The 26,911-nt window shown below is 37.8% G+C and overlaps 1 protein-coding gene across 1 annotated transcript; it reads left to right on the top strand.

Annotated features, from left to right (window-relative positions):
* The first annotated feature begins 326 nt into the window (after positions 1-326).
* iffo1a (intermediate filament family orphan 1a) lies at positions 327-22,405 on the top strand. The gene is made up of 9 exons (XM_046844409.1): positions 327-1,337; positions 3,801-3,861; positions 5,621-5,716; positions 6,277-6,417; positions 8,877-9,064; positions 10,446-10,563; positions 12,776-12,868; positions 15,488-15,618; positions 16,479-22,405. Exons 1-9 carry the CDS (start codon positions 493-495, stop codon positions 16,624-16,626), a joined length of 1,821 nt encoding a protein of 606 aa, XP_046700365.1. The 5' UTR covers positions 327-492; the 3' UTR covers positions 16,627-22,405.
* The last annotated feature ends 4,506 nt before the right edge of the window (positions 22,406-26,911 follow it).

The following is a 26,911-nucleotide window of genomic DNA, read 5'->3' as shown; positions in this document are numbered from 1 at the left end:
ATTATTATTATTATTATTATTATTATTATTATTATTCCTCCAAAATATAGGAGACTTTTAATCAGCTGATCGGGTTGACGTGCGCAGTTCTTTTTGGTGCTTACTGACGTCATTATTATGTCGTAAAACCTGGAGCATGTTGCGCGCACCAAAAAAAGGAGGAAACACATAATAAACTTCACAAAAAATGATTCGCATTGTTAAACTCTCAAACATCTCCAGTTAAATACGCAGCATCGCTTGAATGCCTGATGCGCAAAGAAATACCTTATTGATTTTGAAGAAGGTCTACTAGAGTAACACTGGTAAACTATGAGCTGCATCATTGCGCACACACACACACACACACGCGCGCACTTCATCAGACTTCCTGTCCAACACAGCAGCAGTTCAACCTTTGCTTGGCTACAGCAGCCTAAAAACACTAAGGGATTATCTGTGAAAACGGAGTTCATGCCAGATGTCGAGCACTTCTGATTTTCCTACTCTAGAATGAATGGCAGTTTGGGTGCGAGCGCGTACGCGGTCCATCAGACGCAGAATCTCGGGATGGGTTTATCAGATGCAGAACCCGTCTACGCCCGATCACCAGATCCAGTTTTTTGCTTTGGGGATCCTGGACAAGATAGTTCTGATTCGGGTTTTCTGTCCAACAGCTTTCAGTATCAACATCCGAGCGGTCCTTTGCACCGCGCATCCTTTCCTTCTCCTCCTCCTCCTGCTGCTGCAGCTCTGCGCAGTGACCTGGGCTCCAACATCAGCGTCCTAAAGACTCTCAACTTGCGATTCCGCTGCTTCCTGGATAAAGTGCATGAGCTTGAGCGCCGAAACAAAGCACTAGAAAATCAGCTTCAGCAAGCCCTGGAGGCCAACAATAACGTCAGAGGATCTGGACAGGCTCAAAGAAATGGCGCTGTCCATTCAGCACCAGACCTTTTACCAAGTTCCAGTTTAGTTGGTTCTGCATGCTTGACCAGAACTTTATTAGGACCAACGCTTAACAGCACCGGGAGCAAGGTTGGGGATTTAGATCCAGTAGGTGTGATGGACTTGAATTCCAATCTTTCCTCCAGTATCAAACAAGGCTGTGATGGATATGAAACACGAAGGTTTTCAGACTCTGTGCCTCATCAGGCACGCCATCCCACCTCGATTTGGTTTCACAACCCTGCCGAGAGGTTCAACAATAGCTGGGAGTTGAAGGTTTCAGATCGCAGAATGACATGGCCATACCAGGACGGGGTTGGGGTTCAAATTGACACTATTACACCGGAGATCCGGGCCCTTAATAACGTACTGGCCAAAGTGAAACAGGAAAGAGACAAATACAAGCAAAGGTCAGCATTCCTGCACTATCATATCTCCATGAACCATGGTTTAAGATGTATGTTTTGGACAAAATACAATATGGCTGCCAATATTGCTCATTGATTTAGTCCTCTATTTACTTATTTTATGATTTGAGCATCCTGACCAATCACAGCCTTTCTGCTCCAATTATTTAATATATAATATTGCATTTTGTATGCTTTACATATATTCAGTCAAAAATTTTATTACAAATTTTCTGTTCTATCATCCACTGATTGTTATCCCAGACTTTACCCCAGTAAAAATGACCATATCCTATTATAATACTGAACATTTTGTTATTTAAGGATGCAAATTACTGTTTTTTTTTTTTTTTTTTATCATTATGGAATGTGTCACCTGCACAGCCTCTAAATATGTTGTCTATATTTTGTCTCTGCACTAAATTCATATCTTATAGGTGATTTTGGGTCGATTAAAAAAAGCAAGATTTCTCTAATACTGATCTCAAATTATGCAAAATAGCGACTAAGTTATCACATTAGACCACTGCTTTGGATCTAACTAGCATATATGCTTTCATACACTTCATTTAAAAAATTCATTTGTAAAATGGAGAGTTCTTTTGCATTTATTTATTTACTTTTTAAAGAACCCTGCATGACACTTGTTTACATGCATTTTAAAAAAATGTAAAGTTCCTTACATTTATACCATGCATGTAGAAAATAGTTTTTTTCAATCCGTCAATAACATCCTTTAATAAATACTTTTAGCCCAAAATTTGTAAACACCTTGACCATTACAATCATATATTAGCTGATATCTCATATCTTATTCCAGAGTTTCAGAGTTCTAATCTTCTGGGAAGGTTTTCCACTCTATTTTGGAGTGTGGCTGTGAGGAATTGTGATTTAGTAGGCTTAGGTACTGATGTTGGATGAGGAGGTCTGGGATGCAGTCATTCATCCCAATGGTGTTCATGTGGTTAAGGTCAGAGCTTTGTGCAGGACACTTAACTTCTTTTAGACTCCATATCTATGCAATAGTGTGCCTTCAACTTTGTGGCAACAGTGTGGGAAAGAAGCACATATAGCTGGAAAAAATCAGGTGTCTCAACACTTTTGTCATTATATTGTATGTTGTAATGGTAATATTCTTTATGATAGATTTCATAGCAAAATGCACACATGGTAAGGTGTTTAACACGTTTATGCCCTATCTGCATCGACCTTTCAGAGTCCTGTATGCAATAACAGATTTTTGTTTAATCAGCAAAAAAATCCTCCTGGCTGACCTAACCATAGCTTACTTGTTAGCTGTATATTCAGCTGATTTGCACACTACAATCAAATATTAGTTTATGACCCTATGTGGAAGAACATTTTTCTTTCCTGCTTTCCTCGTGCCTGCGTCAGTTTTCTGTGCACGATGTTTTGACGTTGTTTTCCTCTTTTTGCTGAACTGTTGGACCTTTTCTTCTGACATTTTACACTAAGCCCTGTTACAGTAAATAGTACCAAAATAAAACCACTTTGTACACACACACACACACACACACACACACACACACACACACACACACACACACACACACACAAACACACACACACACACACACACACACACACACACTCTCTGGCTCCTCTCAGTTTGACTTTTCCCCCTCCCCCAGTGCTTCAGCATCTGCAATGCAGCATGACTCTGAATGCTCCTTGTGCCCCATGCGGACGCTACAAATGAATCACTTAACATTTGTAATGTCACATTTATTATATGATTACTTATTTTTAAGTATTTTAACTAATCTAAGAGAATGCATCCATGTAAGGAAAATTGTACATCTTGTTTTATCACTTTTGCCAGTTTCAGACGTTGCCTCATCATCTATTTGGCGTCTCTAAGGAGGAAATAACTATTTATATCAAAACATTTATTCAATGCATTTGCGATATAAAGTGTCAAAGGCAGTGTACTGGAGGGCAAAACCATCTCTGAAGCATTTCCTTGGTAAATCCTCACAGCTGCAATATGTATATGTTTGCAATTTATACCTACAGTGCTGTGAAATAGTTTTTGCCCCTTTTTGATTTTTGTTTGTCACAGCTAAATAATTGAGATCACCAAGCAAAGTTTAATATTGCGCAAATTATATATAAAATATAAATACAAAATTCAGTTTTTATAAATGATTTTTATTTATTAAGAGAAAAAAAGCAGTTCAAACCTGCCTGGTCCAGTACTTTTGTCCATATAGTGTATATACAATGCTAAACATTCTAACAAAATGCTGTTTTGCTCTAGAGTATATTCAATGTGATGTATAAAGGTCTGCTTAAGACAAAATATGAAAATAAAATATGTATGAAAGCACTTCAAGACTATGCACAAAGTACAATCACAACACTGGTCAATTTAAACATACTATATGTACATTTTATTCAATTATATTTACTGTATATTTTATGATGTTTCTTCTTTCATGGCAGGTGGGAGGAGGAGTATGCAGTAAGAATGGACATACAGGAGAGGATAGCTGAATTAGAAGAGGTAAAATATTAGATCAGACTTTTTAAACACAGTGTTGTGCATGCTATTCCTGGCTTTGCTAGCTCTTGTGGTAGTGCATAATACTCTTAATCTCAAGGTCATGAGTTTGAGGTTGATGATGGAGCATTGGTTTTAAGGTACAAGAGCAACACCAACATCAGCTTCATGGATAGGGAGTAGCAATCTACATCCTGCCACAAAAATTGTATGAGTAGATTTTGTGTCCAGGAGGATTTAAATAGAAATGCATATGCTTTTATTTTATTTTATTGAAACTGGATTATATAATGTTGTTTTTTTGCTAGAGTTAGTACAGAAAAAAATATTATAAATCCTGAAATGAAAATCCTGTGTCCCTGATAAGCCACAAGTTACCCTGGAAAGCCTATGATAGTTTTTTAGAGTGAGTTAGCTGGGAAGATGTGGACAAAAGCAATTTGTTGTTCATTTATAATCTTTAATATAGATGAATACCCAGCTAGCCTTAGTAACAGTGTTGCTTACTTATAAATCAGAAAATAATAATAGAGATGAAGAATTCCAAAAGAAAAATACCAACTATTTACATACTGAAGCAGAACTGAGGGCAACAAAGACTCAATTTAACGTTTAACAGACAGCTTATCCACACAGTTACACACATTTGACACTGTAATTTTTACATAATATACCCACAAAGGGTTGCTTTCAGTTTTTGAAATGTGGCAAAGACATCTTGATTCTGTAAAAATAAAATTGCCATGATACAGATTGTAAAAATGTTAATATTGTCAGTCCTTCAAGAGATTGTATTGGCTTCACTTACAACATATACTTACAGTACAGTAAAATTCATACTTTGCAAACCTAGCTTGTTAGCTTGCTAGGAAGCTGGGAACAGGATTAGTCTTGATACAGGCCCCTTGGGCCATAATGTGGTAAGGGCTTTGCTCAAGGGCCTACCGTGAACCCCCGACTGTACCAATCAGTAGCCCAGAGCCTTACCCATTGAGCTACCAGTCCCCAAGTGACTCCAAGAGTCCCCAGGTGACTCCAAGAGTCCCCAAGTCCTCAACCAACCAATTTCATAAAAAGATAGAAACCCATACTTTGTTTTTGATATTCTAAATGTAATATTACAGTCATGCCCTATTGTATGTATGAGTTGTCTTAAAAAATGCTAAACTGACTTTAAGTGTCTTCATAAGAGTCCATTGCCTGCTGTCAGTAAGCTATGAGTTAAATTTTTCAACAATGTCCCAAGAATTACAGTTACTAATGTGACTTGTTTAGCAATGCTTTTCAAATATATATATGGTATAATTAATTGTTGGCGTGCATTACATGATTTTAATATATGGCATGGAGGGGAATAACCACCCAAAGAGAAGCAGGGTGTATTAATATTGTGTAACACAGACCTAGTTGTGGATTATTCCACTTAAACCCAGGTGATTTTCCAGCATTGACAAGTTATTGATGTTTGCGGTGCAAAACTGACTTAATGAATAAAAAACAGTACATTTCTTAAGGGACTCCTGAAAGCATAAATAAATACAATATGCTTTAAAGGAAAACGAGTAACCACTTGATCTTTCTATTCAAATTCTAGATAACCCTTGTCATGTGTGTGTAGCTTTTCAGAATGCGCTACAAGGTCAAAACAATTCAAACTAAATGTTCTGCAAGTGAATGAAAGCGCTTTTCTGATAAACACTCATCTACCTGTCAATCTTTCATGACTGGAATATGCCAATATCACTTACATGTATGTGTCTAGGACCTATACATGAGCGAGATGTGCCAGGATAAGCTTGCTCTCCGAGTAAAGCAACTGAAATCTGAGCTCAATGTCTTCAAGAGCCTCATGAGCAACGTGAGTTCATTTATCATATTATTAGAAAAGGTTTGGAAACACCTAGTCTTTTATCGTATTTAAGACACATGTATGTTCTTTTGATGGAGATGTAACCAGACTGTCTCACACCCATAGTCAAAGATGGTGGTGGAAGGTTGATTTGAGGTTGTTTTGGAGCAGGGAAGGTTGGAGACTTATTTTGGGTGAAAGGAAAACTGAACCAACATGGCTACCATTCCATACTTCAGCACCGTGCAATTCCATCTGGACTGTGGAAAATTGGACTAAACTCCACCATGCAACAAGACAATGAGCAACAAACGTTCAAGCTATTTAAGCATTATTTATTGAACAAACAGTGATATTTTAATACCATTAAAGTACCTAGCTTATTACCTATAAGTAAAACAAACAGGCATCTGTCGCTCAAAAACCCTAAAAGGTGTTTTCAAACTTTTTTATAGCCGCAGTATATAACTAACAGTTCATTGTAATTTAACTAAAAATTATTAAAGAATATTCTAGAGGTTTTTAATGTTATTTTTCTACCTAATCTGATTACTCCTAATTCTCATCAGAACCTCTCTGAGTTGGATAGTAAGATCCAGGAGAAAGCCATGAAGGTGGACATGGACATATGCAGACGGATTGACATCACTGCCCGCCTATGCGATGTAGCCCAGCAACGGAACTGTGAAAACATGACTCAGATCTTCCAGGTATCAACATAACACAGGATTGAAAAACTAAACAGCAATATTGATTTTGTAAAATTAACTTGTCATTACTAACACCCTTTTGTCTGAATAAGCACAAATCTCCACAAGCACACTCCAAAATCTAGTGGAACATCTTCCCAGAAGAGTGGAGGTTATTAGAACAACAAATGGAGACTAAATATGGAATGGGATGTTAAAAAAGCACATATAAATCTTATGTTCAAGTGTCCAAAAACTCATGTCAGTATAGTATACAGGATATTAGTCATTACAATTTTACAGCCTAAAGAATAAATATGGTTTCACCTTTCACAAGATTATTGGGTGTCAACCTCCAGTTAGTAACAAGTTTTAATTTTGTTACTGTGCTTAAGTACATTTTAAGTACTATTATAGTACTTTTATACTACTATTTGTCTTTACCACACTATTCACTATTTTAATGTGTAATATCTTACTTGCCTGAATACATACACTATAAGATCAAACATTTGTGGACACCTAACCATTAGATTTGTCCTTGCTTGTATTTGTTTGTTGTTCAATTAGACACAATTCTTCTGGGAAGATGTTCCACTAGATGCATGTGGAGATTTGTGCTCATTCACTGCAGTCAATGCAGTCAGTGACCAATACTTTTGTCCATAGTGTACATTGTGTTAAATTATAAGCTGTTTCATTTATTGTGACCACAAGCGTAACCCCATGGTTCTGATGAGAGTTTGTGTGGAGTAAGGTTTCTCTCACTGTGTTTCTGTAACAAAAGGAAACTCTCTGCTCAAAATGGCAAAATGTGCAGGAGAATGGAACACTGAATTGAATACATTATTAAAATCAGTTCTTCTGATTCATAAGTACATTCAAACGTCAGTGCTTTTGTACTTTTTACCCAATTAAAAAGAGTACAGAAATGGTGACTACTGGAGAATACAGGGCCAAAAAAATAAATGCTGATAGGTTTCACGAGCCCTGTTGCCCCCATATACCTGTATTTATATTATGGTGTAAGGTTTTTAATGCATGCATGTTGGGTCACCAAAAGCTCACCACAATCTCTAAGACCAGCAACAAAATGGGGTAGCAGGGTTCCACATAGAATCTTAGAAGAAACAGCAATTGTGGATTTGTCAATTCAAGAAGCTTTTTATTGTAATTTTAACCATACTGTATAGCTGATGCAGTACACAGTGAAATATGTGGTACTCCAGAACCCTAGTGCTACATTACACAACATAGAGCTACAAAACAGAACACAGAGCTAAGTGTCCTCGCCACATAAAGTGCATCGTGTGCAACCGAGTGCAAACAGTGCAGACAAAAGACAGTGCAGACAGACAACACAAAACAGTGTGGGACAAATACACAAAACACAAAATAGTGCCGACCAGTAAACCTACTTAATAATATGCTATACAGTACAATGTGCAAAAGAGAATAGTATACAAGAGTATAGGAACATGATAGATTGAGGAAAAAAAACTGTTGCCTAGTCTGAATGCAATGATCAATTCAATGCTTTTTTTTTTTAATTAAAGACTAGAGCTCTCTACAGGTACTGTATTGTTTCCACAGCAATTAATGGTGCTTTAAGGAGCCCAGTTTGACTTGTAACACTGTATTCCAGGGAACTTTCCAGATCACAAAAGTAAATTTGATCAACTGTTAATAAATTTATATTTCTTTGTCAAGTATAAGAACAGTTGTTCCCTGATTAGGTATAGATGTCAGTATTAAAAAATACCAAGTCACATTAACTATAAAGCTTGAGAGAAAGGTCTACTGAAAGGCCTATGGCTGGTATGAACTCAAATGATGTAGCTGAGCAACTGTAGATATGCAAGAGCTAAATGTCAAATTCTGCAAATTGCTTTTTTCCCCACAGATTTTTGTGAATGTATTTGCTTCTTTTTCTAGTAGCACTGTTCTTCCTTTACTAGAGTTTTACAGGTTTTACATAAGTAATCTTAAATCTAAACCACATCCACTTTTAGTTCAAATTCGAATACAGACAGATATTTGGAGCACTAAATAGATACAGACACAAATAATTACATGTTTTTACGTCTACAATCGTACTCAGGGACATGGTTGTAAACAGGAGAAGGGCCTTGTCATTTGCCAGACAGAATCATTGTCCATATAACAGAATATTATCTTATTATATTGTTTAACATTTTTCTGGCTTGTTGTCTCGTTATTCTTGTTTAACACTTAGCATAAGGCTTTTCAAAGTTATTAGTTTAATGTGGTTACTTTCAACAAGAATATAATCCAAATGTAAATAAAATAACTGTTTATCAATTCTTTCACATTTTGCAAACCTGATTCAAAAGTCTATTTTCTAAAATTGCTATTTTCTGACATTTTCAAAAACTGTTTTACTATAAAGCGGATTTTCAGTGTTTGATTTTGTGTCGCAATTGTTATCAAGTTACATCAGAAGCTTTTTCTTACATTAGCAGGTAGCTACACCTCCCTCAACACTGACTCGTCAAACGAAACAAGCCTCCTTCACTAATAAGCCCAACATTGCTGAGGACCCGGTCAGTCTTTCTGAGAGCGAGGAAAGCAAGATTAAAGAAGCGGATCCATGTGGCTCAACAACCAATCCAGTCAATGAAGAAATGCAGAGGATACTCAACCAGCTGTAAGTTTTTGAGCTTCTGAGAAAAAAAAAAAACATCATTGCTGCATAAAACAGGCTTGTACTGTAGCTTCAACGGAGGACTGTTTAGTATCTGCTGTAACGCGACAAAATGACGTATGACCATTATTAAATTAAATAATTAAAGGTCACTGTATTCGTAGGTTCAAACCACTCTTATCAAATTATTACTTCTTGTAGATCTGCAGGTCCTGTGTTCATGTTTAAAAGCATAGGCATGAGACTGCACTCCATATTTTCAACAGATCTCCAGATGTATATGAGGATGTAGCATATCCAGATAATTTTTCCACTATGAGAACCTTGTGGGGACTGAACATCCCATTCCAATTAGTTAGCATTTGCTGTTATAATAACCACCACTCTTCTGGGAAGATGTTCCACTGGATTTCAGAGTGTGCTTGTGTAGATTTGTGATCTTTCAGCCACAAGGTGTTAGTAAAGTCAGGTACTGATGTAGGCGAGGTGAGGAGGCCTGGGGTGCCATCAGTGCTCTAATTCATCTCAGAGGTGTTCAGTAGGGTTGAGGTCTGAGCTCTATAGCAGACCATTAAAGATCTTCCACTGTTTCCCATATAAAACAAATCTTGATTGAGCTTGCTTTGTGCATGGGGCTTGTTATGCTGGAACAGGTTCATGTCTCCTAGTTCATTTAAAGAGAAAGTTCAATGCTACTGTATCCAAAGACATACAAATGTACAATTATGTGCCTCCAATGTTGTGGTAAGAGTTTGGGGATGAACCACATCACGAAGGTTAGGTCATCTATAAGGGAACAATAAATAAAGTATTCACTGCTTTACAGCGCATTGACTATTGTGTGGAGGGTTTCTAGAAAATTCCTGCTCCAGCTTCAGTTTAAGAAGCAGATAAAAAATAGTAATAGACATAAGAAAAAATATTTTGCTGATTTGGGGGGACAAAAGTTAATAGTGGTGTGTATTTCTGATTTTCAGTGTATATCTGGAATTGCATTATTCGGTTGTAGCCCAAACTACACAAAGCTGATCTCATACTGATCTCTAAAATAAAAGCAAATTTCTAGTTCATTTCTGTATGAGCAAAATATAAATGCTTGGATTTATTAATTATTAATAGCTCAAAGAGACCATCTGCTGTGAATATGTCAACATTTTTGTGCAGCACTTTTCAAAAAACAAATTTTCCAGATGTTATTTCTCAAGATTTATTAATGTGGTGGCACAGTGCAGCATTTTTCTCTTAATCTTTATAAAGATTTTGGATTCTCTGTACTTTGACTTATAATGTCCAGGAGTCTTAAGTTTTAATACTCATTTGAACTCTTTTGCTAATCTGCTAATCTGCTTGCTAATGTTTAAGTGTGTGTGTGTGTGTTTTGTAGGCATGACTGTGAGTTTGAAGACGACTGTGATAGTCTGGCATGGGAAGAAACGGAAGAAACATTATTGCTCTGGGGAGATTTCCCAAGATGCACCTTTGCTGTGGACACTAATGGGGAGGTAGACAGCATTTGTTATTTCCCACTGGCTTCACTCAAGAACACAGTGCAAATTTACTTATATGTCTGCAGTATCATCTAGACGTACAGTGCATCTGGAAAGTATTCACAGCGCTTCACTTTTTCCACATTTTGTTCAGTTAAAGCTTTATTCCAACATAGATTATATTAATTATTTTTTTCAAAATTCCACAAACAATATCCCATAATGACAACGTGAAAGGTGTGTGTTTGAAATCTTTAAGTATAAGTATTCACAGCCTTTGCTCAATACTTTTTTGAAGCGCCTTTAACACCAATTACAGCCTCAAGTCTTTTTCAGATTGTTGCTAGAAGCTTGGCACACCTATTGTTGAGCAGTTTTTCCCATTCTTCTATGCAGAACCTCTCAAGCTCCATCAGGTTAGATAGGGAGCGTCAGTGCACAGTCATTTTCAGATCTCTCCAGAGCCATTCAATCGGGTTTAGGTCTGGGCTCCGGCTAGGCCACTCAAGGACATTCACAGAGTCGTCCCGTAGCCACTACTTTGTTATGTTATGTTTGTGTGCTTTGGGTTGTTGTCCTGTTGGAAGATGAATCATCACCCCAGTCTGAGGTCCAGCGCCATCTGGAGCAGGTTTTCATCAATGATGTCTCTGTACATTGCTGCAGCAATCTTTCCCTCAATCCTGACTAGTCTCCTAGTTCCTGCTGCTGAAAAACATACCCACAGCATGATGGTGCCACCACCATGCTATGGTATTTGCCAGGTCAAGAGTAGTGCCTGGTTTCCTCCAGAAATAACCTTTGGCATACTGAGAGTCAGGCAGGCTGTTATGTACCTTTTACTGACGAGTGGCTTTTGTATGGCTACTTTACCATACAGGCTTTATTGGTGGAGTGCTGCAGAGATGGTTGTTCTTCTGGAAGGTTCTCCTCTATCCACAGAGAAAGGCTGGAGCACTTACAGATGATGGAGGCCACTGTACTTATTGGGACCTTCAATGCTGCAAAAAAAAAAACTTCCTCAGATCTGTGCCTCAATACAATACTGTCTCAGAGTTCCACAAACAATTTTTTGGACTTCATGGTTTGGTTTGTGCTCTGCCATGCACTGTTAACTGTGGGACCTTCTATAGACAGGTGTATGCCTTTCCAAATCATGTCCAATCAACTGAATTTACCACAGGTAACCTCCAAACAATCTGTACAAACATCTCAAGGATGATCGGTGGAAACAGGATACACCTGAGCTCAATTTTGGGTGTCATGGCAAAGGCTATGAATACTTATGTGCATGTATTTTTGTTTGTTTTTCATTTTTAATAAATTTGCTAAAATTTTGAACAAACTCCTTGCACGTTGTCATTATGGGTTCGAATTTTGAGGAAAATTATGAATTTAATTCAAGGCTATAACATAAAATGTGGAAAAAGTGAAGTGATGTGAATACTTTCTGGATGCACTGTATAAATATATATCCACATGATGTGCTATATTATTGTGATGAATCATTTTCTTTTGAAATATAGTCTTAAAAGGCAGAAAATATCAATGCCTTACACTGTAACACAAAATAACAGCCAAATTCTGACAGTAACTGACTGTTTCCCCTTTAAAAGTTTATTTCATTGTAGAACATTTTTGCCATGTCCCTTAAAATACCACAATATACTATATGATTTTGTTTCTCAGGGTGATGCTAGAATTAACAGATGACAGACCACTCGAATGCAGCACAGTATTGTATCTCCAAAGGATAAACACACTGTACAGGAAGCCTGAAACCAACTCCGGGTTTTCTTTTCGAGTATTCTCTATTAGAATCCTGCAGCGCAAAACAAGCTGAAAAGCATTTTATCTGTATGGCAATGTTTGCATGCTATTGTCATCTTTAACTAATCATAACGTATCTAATGATAATATATCATAAAATTCCCTTTCGGTCCTCTTAGCTTGCTGTACTGTGACTGGGGAGTACAGCAGATTTGTTATTTTACTTGGTAAGGCAGATTTCTGTTTTGTTAGTTATTTTGGTTTGGGGCTTTTACATAGCGTTGTGAGCTGATGTTTCATTGTTATGAACCCTAGCAATACGCCGCTGCCTGTTAGCTACAGTTAAATCAAGAACATACAGCAAGGTCATTTTTTACAGTGTAGTATAGGCCTTAAACTGTATATACGATTTATTGGCTTATTAGATATGCCATAATATAGTCTTTTTTTTACACAGCAAGAAGAGTCCATTGAGGAGGTGATAAAGGACACAGAATCTTTATTCAAGTCCCGTGAGATGGAATACCAAGAGACAATAGACCAGATTGAGGTAAGTGCTTTTAGTGTGTGTATGTTATGAATTTATATTAAGAAAGTAGAAGGGGCATAATTACCTATGTTTTCACCATAACATTTTTAAGACACGAGAAAATGCTGTCTAGTTTTCTTCAAACATTAGTAGCTTAGATCATGAATTGGTAATTTTACTCTACTGTTCTTTTAAAACTCTCCTAAATTTGTGGACACAATGGACATTGTGGTGAAGCATCTTTAGAGAGATAAAAAAAAGTTTTAAAGTTTCTATTTCAATGTTTCTTCTCATTGTAAGTTTTCCTAAATGAGTGAGATAGTGGAGACTGTGGAAAGAAAAAACTTTCTGAGATGGCATAAGGAAGAATCCTTGAGAGGAACCAGACTCAGAAGGGAACTGATCCTCAGTTGGATGACACTGAATTTACATTCATTACAGTTCCATTATTTTTAAGGTGCTGTACAGCAGAGGTGGCAAAAGTACACACATCCATTACTTAAGTAGAAGTACAGATACTCATGTTTTAAAATACTCGGGTAAAAGTTGAAGTACTGATTAAACTTTTTTACTCAAGTGAAAGTAAAGAAGTCTTGGCTCTGACATGTACTTAAGTAAAAAGTAGTTTGTGTCGCCATTATGAGGGAAAAAACCCACAAAACGCCACCTAGAGGGTTAATTGTGTAAAACATGGCGGATTTGGTGTTTGATTTGAAACTTAACGCATAAATAAAACAAAAGTTTACTGATTAAAATAATTTTTCGGTGAAGTTTATTTATTTATTTTATATCTGAGTAAAGAAAGGACGACCAGCGGATTGAAAAAGACACGCAGTAACAGGAAATCGGTTGTTCGGCTGAAATCGGCGCAGTGAAAATAAAAAAATATATTTCACCAAATTGATGGATTAAAACTAAAGTAACGAGCCGGTTTTGAAAATGTAAGAAGTAAAAAGTACAGATATTTGTGTAAAAATGTAATGAGTAAAAGTAAAAAGTCTGAAAAATAAATAGTGGAGTAAAGTACTGATAACAGAAAAATCTACTTAAGTACAGTAACAAAGTATTTGTACTCTGTTACTTCCCACCTCTGCTGTACAGTGATTAAATACAGACCTGTTCATGCCAACTGTGGTCCTAAGCCAATGTAGCAATTTTAATCAGAGTCCAAATTTATCTTTAAACTTATGGAGTTGTTCAGTAACATAATGAATTTTTAGGCTATTCATGTGAAGTTTACCAAAGTAATCTCCAGATTTATTCAATTACAAGAGGATTTTCTGTGCACAGCTGTCGCAAATCATTACACAGGTTTTTGATTTAGATCTGGGCTCTGACTGGGCCATTCCTAAACGTTGAGCTTTTCTTGAAGCCATTCCTTTGTTTTTTGGGTCATTATTATGCATCTGGAAACAGAGGCCTGCAGGTGTTATGCCAGAATAGATTATAATTTGGATCTATTTACTATTTACAATTCAGCTATTTACGATCCTACCCTACCCCATACATGTGAATACAAAAAAACTGTTGCCAGATATTCTTGCATCGCATATAATGCTGCTTTTGCTCTTTTGGCAGCCTCATTTATATGTTTTCTTGTCCTTTCATTAATTTTGCAAAGCTGTCCTCTACAAGGTAATGGCACTGTGGTGCACAATTTTAATGTTTTGTACATTTATTTGTACACCTCTACATGAAGCCTTTCAACACTAAGGTTCCATGCAGCTTGCTAAGTTATTTATGGACCCTGACATTAGCAGTTGGATGTAACCAAGATGTGAAATCCCAGCGAAATCCCATGGGTTATTCAAATATTTTTCTTTTTTATTTAATGCCTCTGCCACAGATTGGTGAGGATAGTATTCTTTTACATTGTCCGTCCATCCGGGATTCTCAAGAGCATGATATATAAAGAAGGACTGGTTGGATGTTTGTAGGTTCCAAAATGTTCATTCAGTCCCTTTCTATTGTGTTAGTCAACTGGTAGGAGCATAGATGTGAGCTTTGCGAGCTTTAGTGAGATTTACGTGGCTAAATAAAAGCCAAAGTATGGTGCAGGCCTTGGCCCATCCATGCCCTCCTAACACGAATCATCTGCTAAAGCACCTGCTTCAAATAAACTGATGCACAATCACTTGTTTTAGATATAATTAATTGCAACAAGATCAAAAATTACAAAACATAAAGGTTCCACCAGTACAGACAGTAAAAAGTACCATAAGGTCTGAGGTGCTGTTTGTGTTTTAGTTCATTCCAAAGGTATTCATTTGGGATAAGGTCAGGATTTTGGCAGGACACTCCAAGCATACCATTTCTTGCTTTTTGCTCACTTTTTGCACAGAAGCATGTCATGCTGAAGGCATTAAAGGCCATCATTAAAGGCCGCTTTAATGCTACACTATCCAAAGACATCTGTTATACAATTCTGTACTTTAACCGTTTGAGGAAGCAGCAGTTTGTAGTAACTGAAGTAACCTGTTTTGGGGAAAAGCTTAATGGCCAATTTTTTTCCCAGGAGTGTAAATATGCACTGACGTCTTGTGTTATATTTTGTCTTGCTTGCTTAATTTTCCATAATCTACATAATAATACCCCATGCTTCAACATCTCTCCTACACCCATTCTCTACAATCTTTACAGCTGGATTTGGCCACAGCAAAATCAGACATGAACAGGCACCTGCATGAGTACATGGAGATGTGCAGCATGAAAAGAGGCCTGGATGTGCAGATGGAGACATGTCGGAGGCTTATCACACAGAGCGGAGACAGGTACATGCTAAGACATGCTAAAAAAGTCCCCCAAAAGTCTCCATACCTATTCATTTTTTATTTGTATTTCAGATTGCATTTAAACATATCTTTGGCAAAAAAAGAAAACGGTGTTCCATGAAAAGATACAGCACAACAGATTATTTAAAGAAAGGCATTTAAAATGCGGTTACATGCACAACACTAGAAATGTTTACACATTAGTAGTTAGTAGAGACAACCTGTAGTACAGCCTATAGTTTAATATTCTCTGCTTGCCAGGTCAGATTTCAAAGGGAAACTGTTCATATATACATAACCTAAAATATATAAATGTATAAATTAGACTTTATTTTAATAAAGCTTTACACACTCTTCGCATTTAGACAGTTTGTTTCTCCAAACATTCAGCTGAAATACTTTGCTATGCATTTTGTAAAACTTCCCAAATTTGTTCAACACAAGCTTTCTAACGAGATTTCTTTCTAACCTTGTAATCCAGTTAATCACAGAGCAGTTCAATAGGCTTAAAATGTGGTGGGCAGGCCATTCCAAAATAGATAGCACTTCAGTCCACTGTTTGCTCTCTACATAACAGTTATAGTGCTTGGACGTATGCTTTGGGTCATTGTCTTGTTGTATGGTAAAGTTTGTTATAATTAGCCGCAGTCCAGATGAAATTGCATGGCGTTGAAGTATGAAGTACGTCCTTTCACCTGGAATAAGTCTCCAACCTTCTCTGCTCCAAAACAACCCCAAACCATTAAGATTTTACCTCTATGTTTGACTGTGGGTGTAAGGGAGTCTGATAACATCTCTTTTTCTTTGCTAATATACTTTGAAAAACCTTTATGGGGGATTTACTTTGTTTCCTTTTCCAGAAAATCTCTCTTTCCAATTCCAGTGACTTTGGGAGATGCAGTGGAAGGAGAGCAGGAAAAGATGAAAGCAAGTCTTCAATCAGATGCGATGCAGCCTGAGTCACACTCTGACAATCTAAGTGACCCTTCCGTTGCGCACTTACCTTGAAGGAAGTACTAATAGGCTTTTGTGCCTGTTAAGCCCTATTTTTTTATTTATTATTATATTTGTATTTAATGCAATCATATACAGGGGTGCTTATCCTCAACACCACCAACACTATACACTGAGTTCAGGGCAACACCTGCCATATGACTTATTTATCACAGTTCCATACAAAATTTCTCCAGGTTACATATGTAACCTAGTTCCCTAAGGGAACAAGATGCTGTGTCAAAATGCCGTGGGAATGCTTCCACGTTGTCCACGCTCTGAATCACATATGTAATCCGTCCAATGGAAAAGCGTGGCCCACCGGCGGGGTTATGTCACAACTAGGAAGCTATAAAAGCACATGGAGTAAAGCCAGCGCTAGCTTTTGAAAGGAAAAGTAAGCGCTGCAGGGACGCCGGCAGTGTGGCCTGGAGACGCAGCGTCTCATTTCCTCAGGGAACCAGGGTTACATAAATAACCTGGCGACGTTCCTTTTCAGGAACTCGATCAGCATCAAAAGCACTTTAAACAAGAGTCCAATACTGCCAGACTGACCAGTCCCTGCTTAGTGTGTGAAGGCACAGCTAGGTCGAAGGACATTGGGCTAGGAGTGGCAGTGGGGTAGACCAGTCCGCAGTGTTACTGATGTCATTGAGGGAAACTCCAGAAGATCAAGCCTTAGAGGCTGCCACACTCAGGTTGAGTGCGCTCTCACCCCAAAAGGAGCAGGACCAGAAGACTCATAGGAGGATGCAATAGCATCAACAATTCATCTGCTAAGCATCTACTTGTTCACAAGAAGGCCTCTCCTCAGAGGGTCGTAGCTGGCCATACCTGGAGTGAACTCCAGAAAAGACGGGGGAAGCGAGAGGGCCTGAAGATTCTTCCCAATTCTCTTAAGAGAAAAATAGGCCAGGCAGAACACATCCCTAGGTGTAAGAACCCTCCAAGATGCCTTGGCCAGCAGTTTAAATTGGTGCTCAGATAGAGCCTCCAACACCAGTGCCAAGTCCCATGCAGGCTCTCTTGGTTGCACCAGAGGTCTCAGCTTGCCACAGAGAAAATGCATCGACAAAGGGTCTCTGCTCAGTGATTGCCCTGCCAGGGGGTGTGGTAAGCCAAAATGGTGGATGCGTAGACTTTAAGGGTGGATGGAGTCAACCCTTCGGTGAACTGCTATTGAAGAATTTTAGCACTGAACCAACTAGGCAGTTAACTGGATCCAATTGGTGCTGATCGCACCATGCACTTAACAGGCGCCATCTAGTGGCATTTGACCTACTCATGGAGAGAGCTCTGGATTGGAGAATGGTCTCTACCACTTTAGTGGAGAGACTGGAGAGTCGGAGCTGTGCCACCCTAGGGGCCACGGCCACAGTCTCCACAACTCTTGGCAGGGGTGAACTATTGTGCCCCCTGCCTGAAAGAGAAGATCCCTCCTTAGTGGAATCTATCAGGGAGGGTGTTCTAAAAGGGCAACCAGGTCTGCCTGGCTACCATGGGGCCACCAGGAGGACAGAGCCATACAGAGCAAAGGCATCCAGTCCTGGGGGGCTGGGGGTGTAAGGAAGAACCAGAGGGGACAGTGCAATGTTTTTTAAGTCTACCTGCACCCTGCCCAATCTCTCCTAGATCTGCTCCACCACTTGAGGGTGGAGCTGCCATTCCTCAGGAGGTGCTGGGTTGTTTTAGGGGCTGCACCCACCGAGCAGCCCCATGAGAGCGACATGGGAAGAAGTGCTGAAATACTGCCCACTGCGTCGAGCTCTGTCCCTTTCAGAAGGATAGAGATAGGATAGGGTGGGCCATAGGTGCATCACAGAGGAGACTAGGGCGGCCATAGACCGGCCAACACCCACAGTGGTCTCTTTTGTGGCCCTAAAAGCCAAATCCGCCCACATCTAGCTCTTGCAGCAGGTCAGCCTGATACGCTTGTAACACAATTGGGGTATAATTGGGGTCTTAAAGGACAATGCAACACCTAGCCAGCATCTCTACAACCCGGGGCATCGACCCATAATCACACTTATTTAGTCCCACTAGGTTGGAGTATAACAAAGATTTAAACTGAATACGGCGAATAGGACTGAGCCCAGGACCTGGACAACTCGGTTCGCAGGTCCGAAAGAAAGGCAAACCCCGACGTGGAGGTTGTGACGTAGTTCACAGAAAGCGATCGTCGAGCTTACTGGACAGAGCAGCTTTCTGTTCATCGGCCGGCCAATCTATATCAAGTTTTGCTATGGCACGGGTCACAACCTCCAATATCTCCTCAAGGCCTAGCTTGCAGAGCATGCAAGCAAGTGATGCACAGTCGGAACGATCGCTTGCTTATTCTTTTTTTTCTCTGACATTTAACACTTACCATAAACATGAACAAACAGAAGCTAGCGTTGACTTCACTCCATGTGCTTTTATAACTTACTGGACGTGACGTCACCCCCCTGTGAAGCCGTGCTTTTCAATTAAAGGGATTACACACGTGATTCAGAGCGTGGACAAGATGGAAGCGTTCCCAAAGCATTTTGACGCAGCTCAAGTTCCTGAAAGGGAACACTAGTGCCCTCCATTGGCACAGATTATATTAACAATATACTCATCATTTACTTGATTATCATCGTATTGATTACAGGATGTTGCGTGCTGTCTATTAAAAAAACACTTGCGAAAGAATGTTTCATAACACAAGTTGTGTTGTTTGATGCAACACAAAGACCAGCGTCTAGATAAAAAAAAATCTTTGATATTTCAAAGCCAGAGATTGAGAAATTACTTCAAACTAACCAAATGCAAATAGAGTTTCCCAGACAGCTTCAGATTGGTCTGTGAATTCAAAATTGGATTACACAGAATCTCATCCAGGACTTGAACCCAGTCCAAACTGCTCAGACATAGGAAAAAGTTGAGATATCATTTTTGTTTCTCAGACATTTGGAAGAATACAAGGTGGCTATTTTGACTGCCAGAAACACTGCAACTGCTTCAGAACAGATTTAAATGATAAACCTTTCTGAAGGAAAAATATATATGATCAGATATTATTTGATTTTTATTGTTGCCAACTGTAGACTAAATAACACTTTCTTAAATTGGGTAAAAGTTAATTGTTTTAAAATATAATTCGTCTGCATACTTAAACACATTAGTCAGAAGATAAAAGACAACTAGTTCAGGAGTTTAGTGAAGTCATGTTCTGCAAATTCCTATTTGTTGTTTTAATTTGTGAATGAAAAATAAATTCTCTTTGATAAAATTCTACCTATATGCCCTGGAAACACTAGACACAAAAACACAATGTTTTTATTACTATTATATTTTATCAAACATAAAATAGGCAGAAGGGTATGCAAAAGTGGGTGGATAGCGTTTTGAATTTGTCATGTTGCTCCCTGACTTTGAATAAGCAGCAGGTTGAAATAAATAGTGCTCGGTGGCTTCGTTTGTTTTAGAGGAAGCATGTGATATCTTTGTGCTTCTTGTTTGATGGCTGTCATATAACAGGATGATCTAACTGGTCCTAACTCATTTCTGAAGAAAATTGAGGGGAAAAAATGCATGCAGTTAGAAATAGTTATTAATATTCAAAGCACGTGTAAAACTAACTGAAGCAGAAATCATCAGAGTCAGACACTGAATCAGTACTAAATAAACTATTGTAATGTAAATGTAATATAAACTATTTTATAATTTTGTGTGGGACAAGTCATCTTCCCCCTTTTTTTCAGGGCTCTGGTCACATAGCAAGATTTATACTGTTTTCTGGAGCTGGGTCAGTTTAAAGTCTCAAATTATTTGTATTGATGGGTACTGGAGAACAAGTGCTGTGCCCTTACCTCACACAGAGGGGACAAATTGGGTTCCAAAACACTAGATACACTATATGGGCGAAAGTTTCAGCATCATATAAACATCATATTATACATTTAGTCCCCATTTGCTGTTACAATATCTACTTGTGGAGATTTGTGCTAATTCAGACACAAGGATGTTAGTAAAGTCAGATACTGATGTAGGTGAGATGAGGAGACTCAGGGTGCAGTCAGTGTTCCAATTCATACCAAAAGTGTTCAACAGGGTTAAGATCAGAACCCTATAGCAAGCCACTTAAGATCTTCCATTTCGATCCATGTAAACCATATCTTCATGGAGCTTGCTTTGTACACAGGGGCATTGTCTGGCTGGAACAGTTTTGGATTTCATAAGCTAATTGAATGATACTGCCTCCAAAGGCATTCTATACAATTGTGTGCCTCTAATTTTGGAGTAACAGTTTGAGAAAGAATCATATATAGCTGGAAAGTGTCTCAATACTTTTGTCCATGTAGTGTATGTTAAGACAATGTCTAGTAATACTGTAGTATTAAGAACTCGCATAAACAATTTATTATGAGCTTTAATTCAGGGTTTTCAAGCTGAAACGAGCTGTTTGAAATAGATTTAAAGCCATGATCAGGTAGACAGATTTCTGCTTTATATGCATACAGTGTTAAATGCACAAATTTAGTCTAATGTGGTGACTGGATTTTTAAAAAAAAAAGATATAAAATCATAGGCTGTTGTTTGCACAAGATTTATGTTCCTCATTCATGTTTTTTTTTCCCTTTTTAGTTCTCTGTGTAAACAAGTGTGTCCATGTTAATTTTTTCTTATTTAAACTGTGCACATTTACGTTTCACTCATTTTTTTATATAGTGGACTTTATATTACAGAGAAACTGTTTATTTTATCTTATAGCCCATATTAAGTAACAACCCTGTTTCTGATCAGAACTAACCTTCTACTAAGCTTCTACAAAATAACTAATCTAAGTCATTCTTAGATTTTGCTTTTAGAGAAAGATCTCCAGCAAGCTTTCCAGGAAGCTTGGAATAAATCAGCCAATTTCCTTAAAAAAATTAAGAAAAAATGTAGCTAAAGAATTTTTTTGTTGTTTGTACGAGTAAAATTTGATTTGGTCATATTTATTGGTAGTTTCACTAATCCCTTTTATTCTATTGTCTGTTTTTGTGCTATAGCACATTGTACCATTTACATGCGTGAATCATGACATGCTAAATCAATTCTGAACATGAACCTTAATAGATTACATCTAATAAATGTAAAGTAGATGGACTTTTGGTATAATCTTGAAAAAAAGTTTCACTGAACAGTTTCTAAAAAACTGAGCTGATAATCAGCAAATATTGTACTACACTTTTGTCCTGTTGTCATTTGACAGTGATTATGGACAAATGCAAACTTTCTTCGCTGAGGCTTGTGGAGGAATTTTCTTTAGTTTAGATTTTCAAGTCCACTCAATAGATAAATAAAGGCTTTAGATGAAGATTTTTTTCAATTATATTATAGCAGTCGTGATGGTTTACTTTTCATGTTCTCTCTATATCTTCACATTTTAAGGACAAAATCAAGCCGCTTTAGTACAGGTTTCCTTCCTTCTTCTTGCCAATAGAGACCTCAAATCATAACTGTTCTTCAGATACCTAGTTCACATAATCTTTACTGCCATAATGTTATATCTGCACTCCTAAATCTAATAGTCGTTACTGTTACACATCAGCTCCACTCATTACTTCGTCTTCTGGTTCCGGTTCATCACTGCAACTTTTTGCACATGTTCCCTTCAGCGGAATTTGCACTCAGTCTAATCAGTATTTCACATTCTTGTCCTGGTTTCTTGTCTTACACTTTGTTTAGTGTACTATGTATATTTATTGTTGATTGTTAAAGCTGTACAGAACCAACTTACACCAACACCGTTGGTGTGTGCTAATAAAAACATCATGAAAATCTTGAATCTATTGTCGTGGCTAATTGAAACAAGAACAAACTAATTTTTGTTTCAAAGTAAAAACCCCAATTAAAGATGACAGACTCCAGGGTTGTGATGTCAAAGGAGAAGGCTTTATTCTCGCAGAAACAAAGTCAGACTGTTTAATGGAAATGTCCAAAGTCAAAGTAAAAACACAGACATTTTATACTCTTTTCTTTAATCTTGATAAAACACTATTTATTATTAAAAGCAGAGATAGTTGCGAACACAGGATTAGCCTTTCTATTAAAAACACTGGGAAACATGAAACAAAGATCAAACACATTGAACAGAATCCAAAAGCAATTAGGCAATAATTCCATACAGATATTTGATTAACTTTCTACAGATTAGCAAGTTGTGACCACAATGTTTGTAGGCTGTGGAGTGTTTCTGGTGGATTCCAGCTATTATATCAGGTACATACATCAATTTAATGTAAATACTATTTTCCAGATAAGTGATGCCCCTGTTCAGGGCTTTAAGTTGGTTAAAAAAAATACTTTCCAGCTTAGCCTGGTTAGACTGGCTAGCCTGGTTAGACACCTAGACAATTTCTCATTCATTTTTATTCTGATTTGTAACAATAGTGACTCTATACTAAAAATATATATACAGGTACATTAATGTCATTTCTTTTCAAAAGTCATTGGATGGTTGTCTTCTCCTTACTTTTTCATTACTTCATTTACAAAGAAGCAGATAAAAGGTATAGGGTTCATTTCATTTGCATTTAGACTCTTTTGCTGGAAAAAAAAAAACTAAACATTAGAGAGATGACAAATAATACATGTGGCCAATTGAACTAGTTGATACAAAAAAAATAAAAATAAATTAATGCACTAGCCATAAACACCAAAATGCCCAGAAAACCGGTGGTAGATGACAGAAGAATTCTTTACCTGGTGGAAAAATAAAAACAGAAAATTCTTTTGACAACATTACCTCAGCAGTCAACAATCAAGTTAAGAGTTCACCACAGTACACACAGGGGTTTTACCACAAATTGTAATTGTTACTACAAACTCACGCATGTCACACACACAAACACAACCATTTATAGAATATTTTGTGAAACTTTGTCTTCACATTAAATAAAATTAAGAAAAAATAAAGCGAGCTAACAAAATTTTATTTGTCACATATATAACCATACAAAGTACAACATGCAGTGAAATATTTTTACCAACTGCTTTGTGACATAAAATTGATTTAAATATGTAAAGAGTAAACATACAATAGATAGAATAAAATAGAATTTTTCATATTCAGTTACATACCATATGCATTTCGAGACAATCTGAGTACTTCATAATTTTCCCCCAAAAGGTTAACCAATTACTGTTTTTCTTATTGTGGGTGAAAAAGGTTTAGATTTACCCCAAATTCATTCTAAATCTTAAGGATGTCAAAACTAACATGCAAGTGCCCTTAGTTTTTGTTCCATCAAAATCCAAAGTTTGTCATACACAAAACAGTTATATAAATAGCACTGTGTAGTATAGTTGGGTTCCTCTGTACAAAACACTATAATTTCTCAATTTTTGAGGCTGATTAAACAAAACTAAGTGTCCAATGTGTTACTTTTGACCTCTCAAATGTACCTTAAGAATTTAGGGGAAGATACATAAACTTTTCTTTAGATAATGAGAACAACACTAAGTGTATAGCCTTATGTTTTGTGTTTTAGGTGAAATAGAAATTGTATTCCGTGCAAAAATTTTAATATTATACCATAAGTATGGTATGTGATTCCAAGGTCCTTCTATATTCTTGGCCTTAGTCTAGTACCACTTGCTATAAATATACTACTGGTCAGGGAGCACTGTGAGGATGGTGCTCTCAGCTGAATACATCATCCTCTTGAGAGCTTGTCTGTACTGTTTGGTGCTGTTTACAAATCAGGCTGCGATGTAAATCGTTAAACTAAAAAAGTAAGACCAGTCAATTCAATTAAGACTGCTGCTGTATTAAAGAATAATGGACTACAATGACTCAGCCTTAAAGTCAGGTCTTTTTTCCATGCCATTCTTTTTAACATTCTATTTGAGCCAGTACTAAGTGACCAATTGGGTATGACTCATGCTGCAATGTGCCTAGTGTTCCATCATTAGGCTTCTTATGAAACACATCCTTCTACATTCTCAGCATGGCATCAGCGAGAGTGCTTTGGCACAAAGGCTGGCATGCAATCAATCAAATGAGTACATTGGGCATATCATGATGTGAATCATATGTCAAAGATCAGTACAAAAAATGCTAAAAAAAAAAGATCAGAACAAATGGGACAACATTCCTCTCCAAAAACGCCAGCTAGGTTCCCTGGCGCTCTCACCGCTGCGGCCCGGGTTCGATCCCCGGTCAGGGAACCAACCCCAGCCATTAGGATTGCACATGCCTTAGTGCCGGTCCCAAGCCTGGATAAATGGGGAGGGTTGTGTTAGGAAGGGCATCCAGCATAAAAACACGTGCCAAATCAAACATGCGGATGGTCCGCTGTGGCGACCCCTAATGGGAGAAGCCGAAAGAAAGTTATTTGAGCCAGTACTAAGTGACCAATTGGGTATGAGTCATGCTGCAATGTGCCTAGTGTTCCATCAATAGGCTTCTTATAAAACACATCCTTCGACATTCTCAGCATGGCATCAGCGAGAGTGCTTTGGCACAAATGCTGGCATGCAATCAAGCAAATAAGTACATTTGGCATATCATGATGTGAATCATATGACAAAGATCAGTACAAAAAATATGACAAAGATCAGAACAAATGGGACAACATTTCTCTTCAAAAATGCCAGCTACTGGTCTCCTCAGGTCACAGACTTATATGTACTGATGTTGAGGGAGTTTTATTCAAATAATTCTTATTTGTATAGCACTTTTAACAATGGACGTTGTCTCAAAGCAGCATTACAGAGATAAAGCTGGATTAAAGTTATATAGAAGAGTGTAGAATTTTTGTCTATTAGTTTTTTCCTTATCATTGTAGGTTTATACCTAATGAGTGAGCCAGTGATGACTGTGGCCAGAAAAAACTCCCCAAATTGGCATGAGGGAGAAACCTTGATAGGGACTGGACTCAAAAGAGAACTTTCTTTAGTTTAAACATTGCAATTTGTTTTCTATGTTCTACTGTGAATAAAATTTGGGTTTATGAGATTTGCAAACCATTGCATTCAATTTAATTAAATTCATTTTCATTTGTATAGCGCTTTAAACAATAGACATTGTCTCAAAGCAGCTTTACACAGATAATTTATTAAGAAAGAATTAATAAGATTGTTCCTAATGAGCGAGCCGGTGGTGAGAGTGGTGAAGGAAAAACTCCATGAGATGGCATAAGGAAGAAACCTGAGAGGAACCAGACTAAAGAGGGAACCCATCCTCATCTGGGTAGCACCCTACGAATTTATTACAGATAAACGATGTTGAGGTGTGCAGTGATGGTAATCAAATTCAAACTGTAGTCCTGAGTCAGTGTAGCAGACTGTTGACATTAAGTACAGTCCAAATTTATCCTCAAAGCTCCTGTGTTACTCCATAATTTCATGGATCCCCAGGCCGTTGATGTCAACCATCCACAGATGCAGAGAAGCAGGCAGATCCGAGGAGAGTGGCAGGAACGGTGGTCACTGGAACCTCAGACGCATGTTTAACATTCTGTTTTTATTGACATTTCTTTCCAACTTTTTATGGAATTGGGTTACTGGAGAGCAGCTTGGCTCTATTCCACACTGGAGTCATTCTGAATGCGAGGTGGAGTGAAAGAAATCATGACCCCCAACTTTGGCATTGACTCCCAAGTTTGATGAAGGATACTGTAAATAAAATGAGGGTCTCATCACTTTAGCTCTGTGTTGGGAGATGGAATCTAAATGTTGTTGGTGTGTACGTCAAACATCATTTCAGAGTTATTCAATGTTCTTGTTCTCCTTGGGTAAAGAAGGTGTCCCTGCAGGAGACTAGTTAAAACTAGAATAAACTTTTACTGGAGCACTTTTATGCAAAGGTAGGTAAAACCTGGAAAAGTGCAATCAAGAGGAATGGACCACTCAGTCTGAACCAGGGTGGTTTTCTGTTACAGGTTTTTCATCCAAATCACATTTTATTCACAATAAATATCATGTTTAAACACTCAGGTAAAGAGAGGAGCTGAGATGAGGTTGATTAGATAACTACATGAATGAGCAAGTATTCCTAATAATGCGGACAGTTTGTGTATGTGCATTTTACCTCAGCATCGAAAATAAAATATTTCTCATTGGTCATTTCCAATGTCTGAGCTCTGCCTTTTAAGCAGTGGGCGTTTAGTGGGCATCACCAAATCTAAACATGATTGATCAAAGTGTATGTTGACATCGTGCGATGCCAGAACCTTTTGCGCAGACCACACAAAATTGAGAGAGAGAGAAAGAGAGCGAGAGCGAGAGAGAGAGAGAGAGAGAGAGAGAAAGAGAGAGAGAGAAAAAGGAAGGGAGAAGGAAAGAGTTA

The sequence above is a fragment of the Silurus meridionalis genome, chromosome 29 (assembly GCF_014805685.1).
Source record: "Silurus meridionalis isolate SWU-2019-XX chromosome 29, ASM1480568v1, whole genome shotgun sequence".
Classification (NCBI taxonomy): Eukaryota; Metazoa; Chordata; class Actinopteri; order Siluriformes; family Siluridae; genus Silurus; species Silurus meridionalis.
Note: the sequence above shows the minus strand (reverse complement) of the source record. Positions and strands in the feature narration are given on the sequence as shown.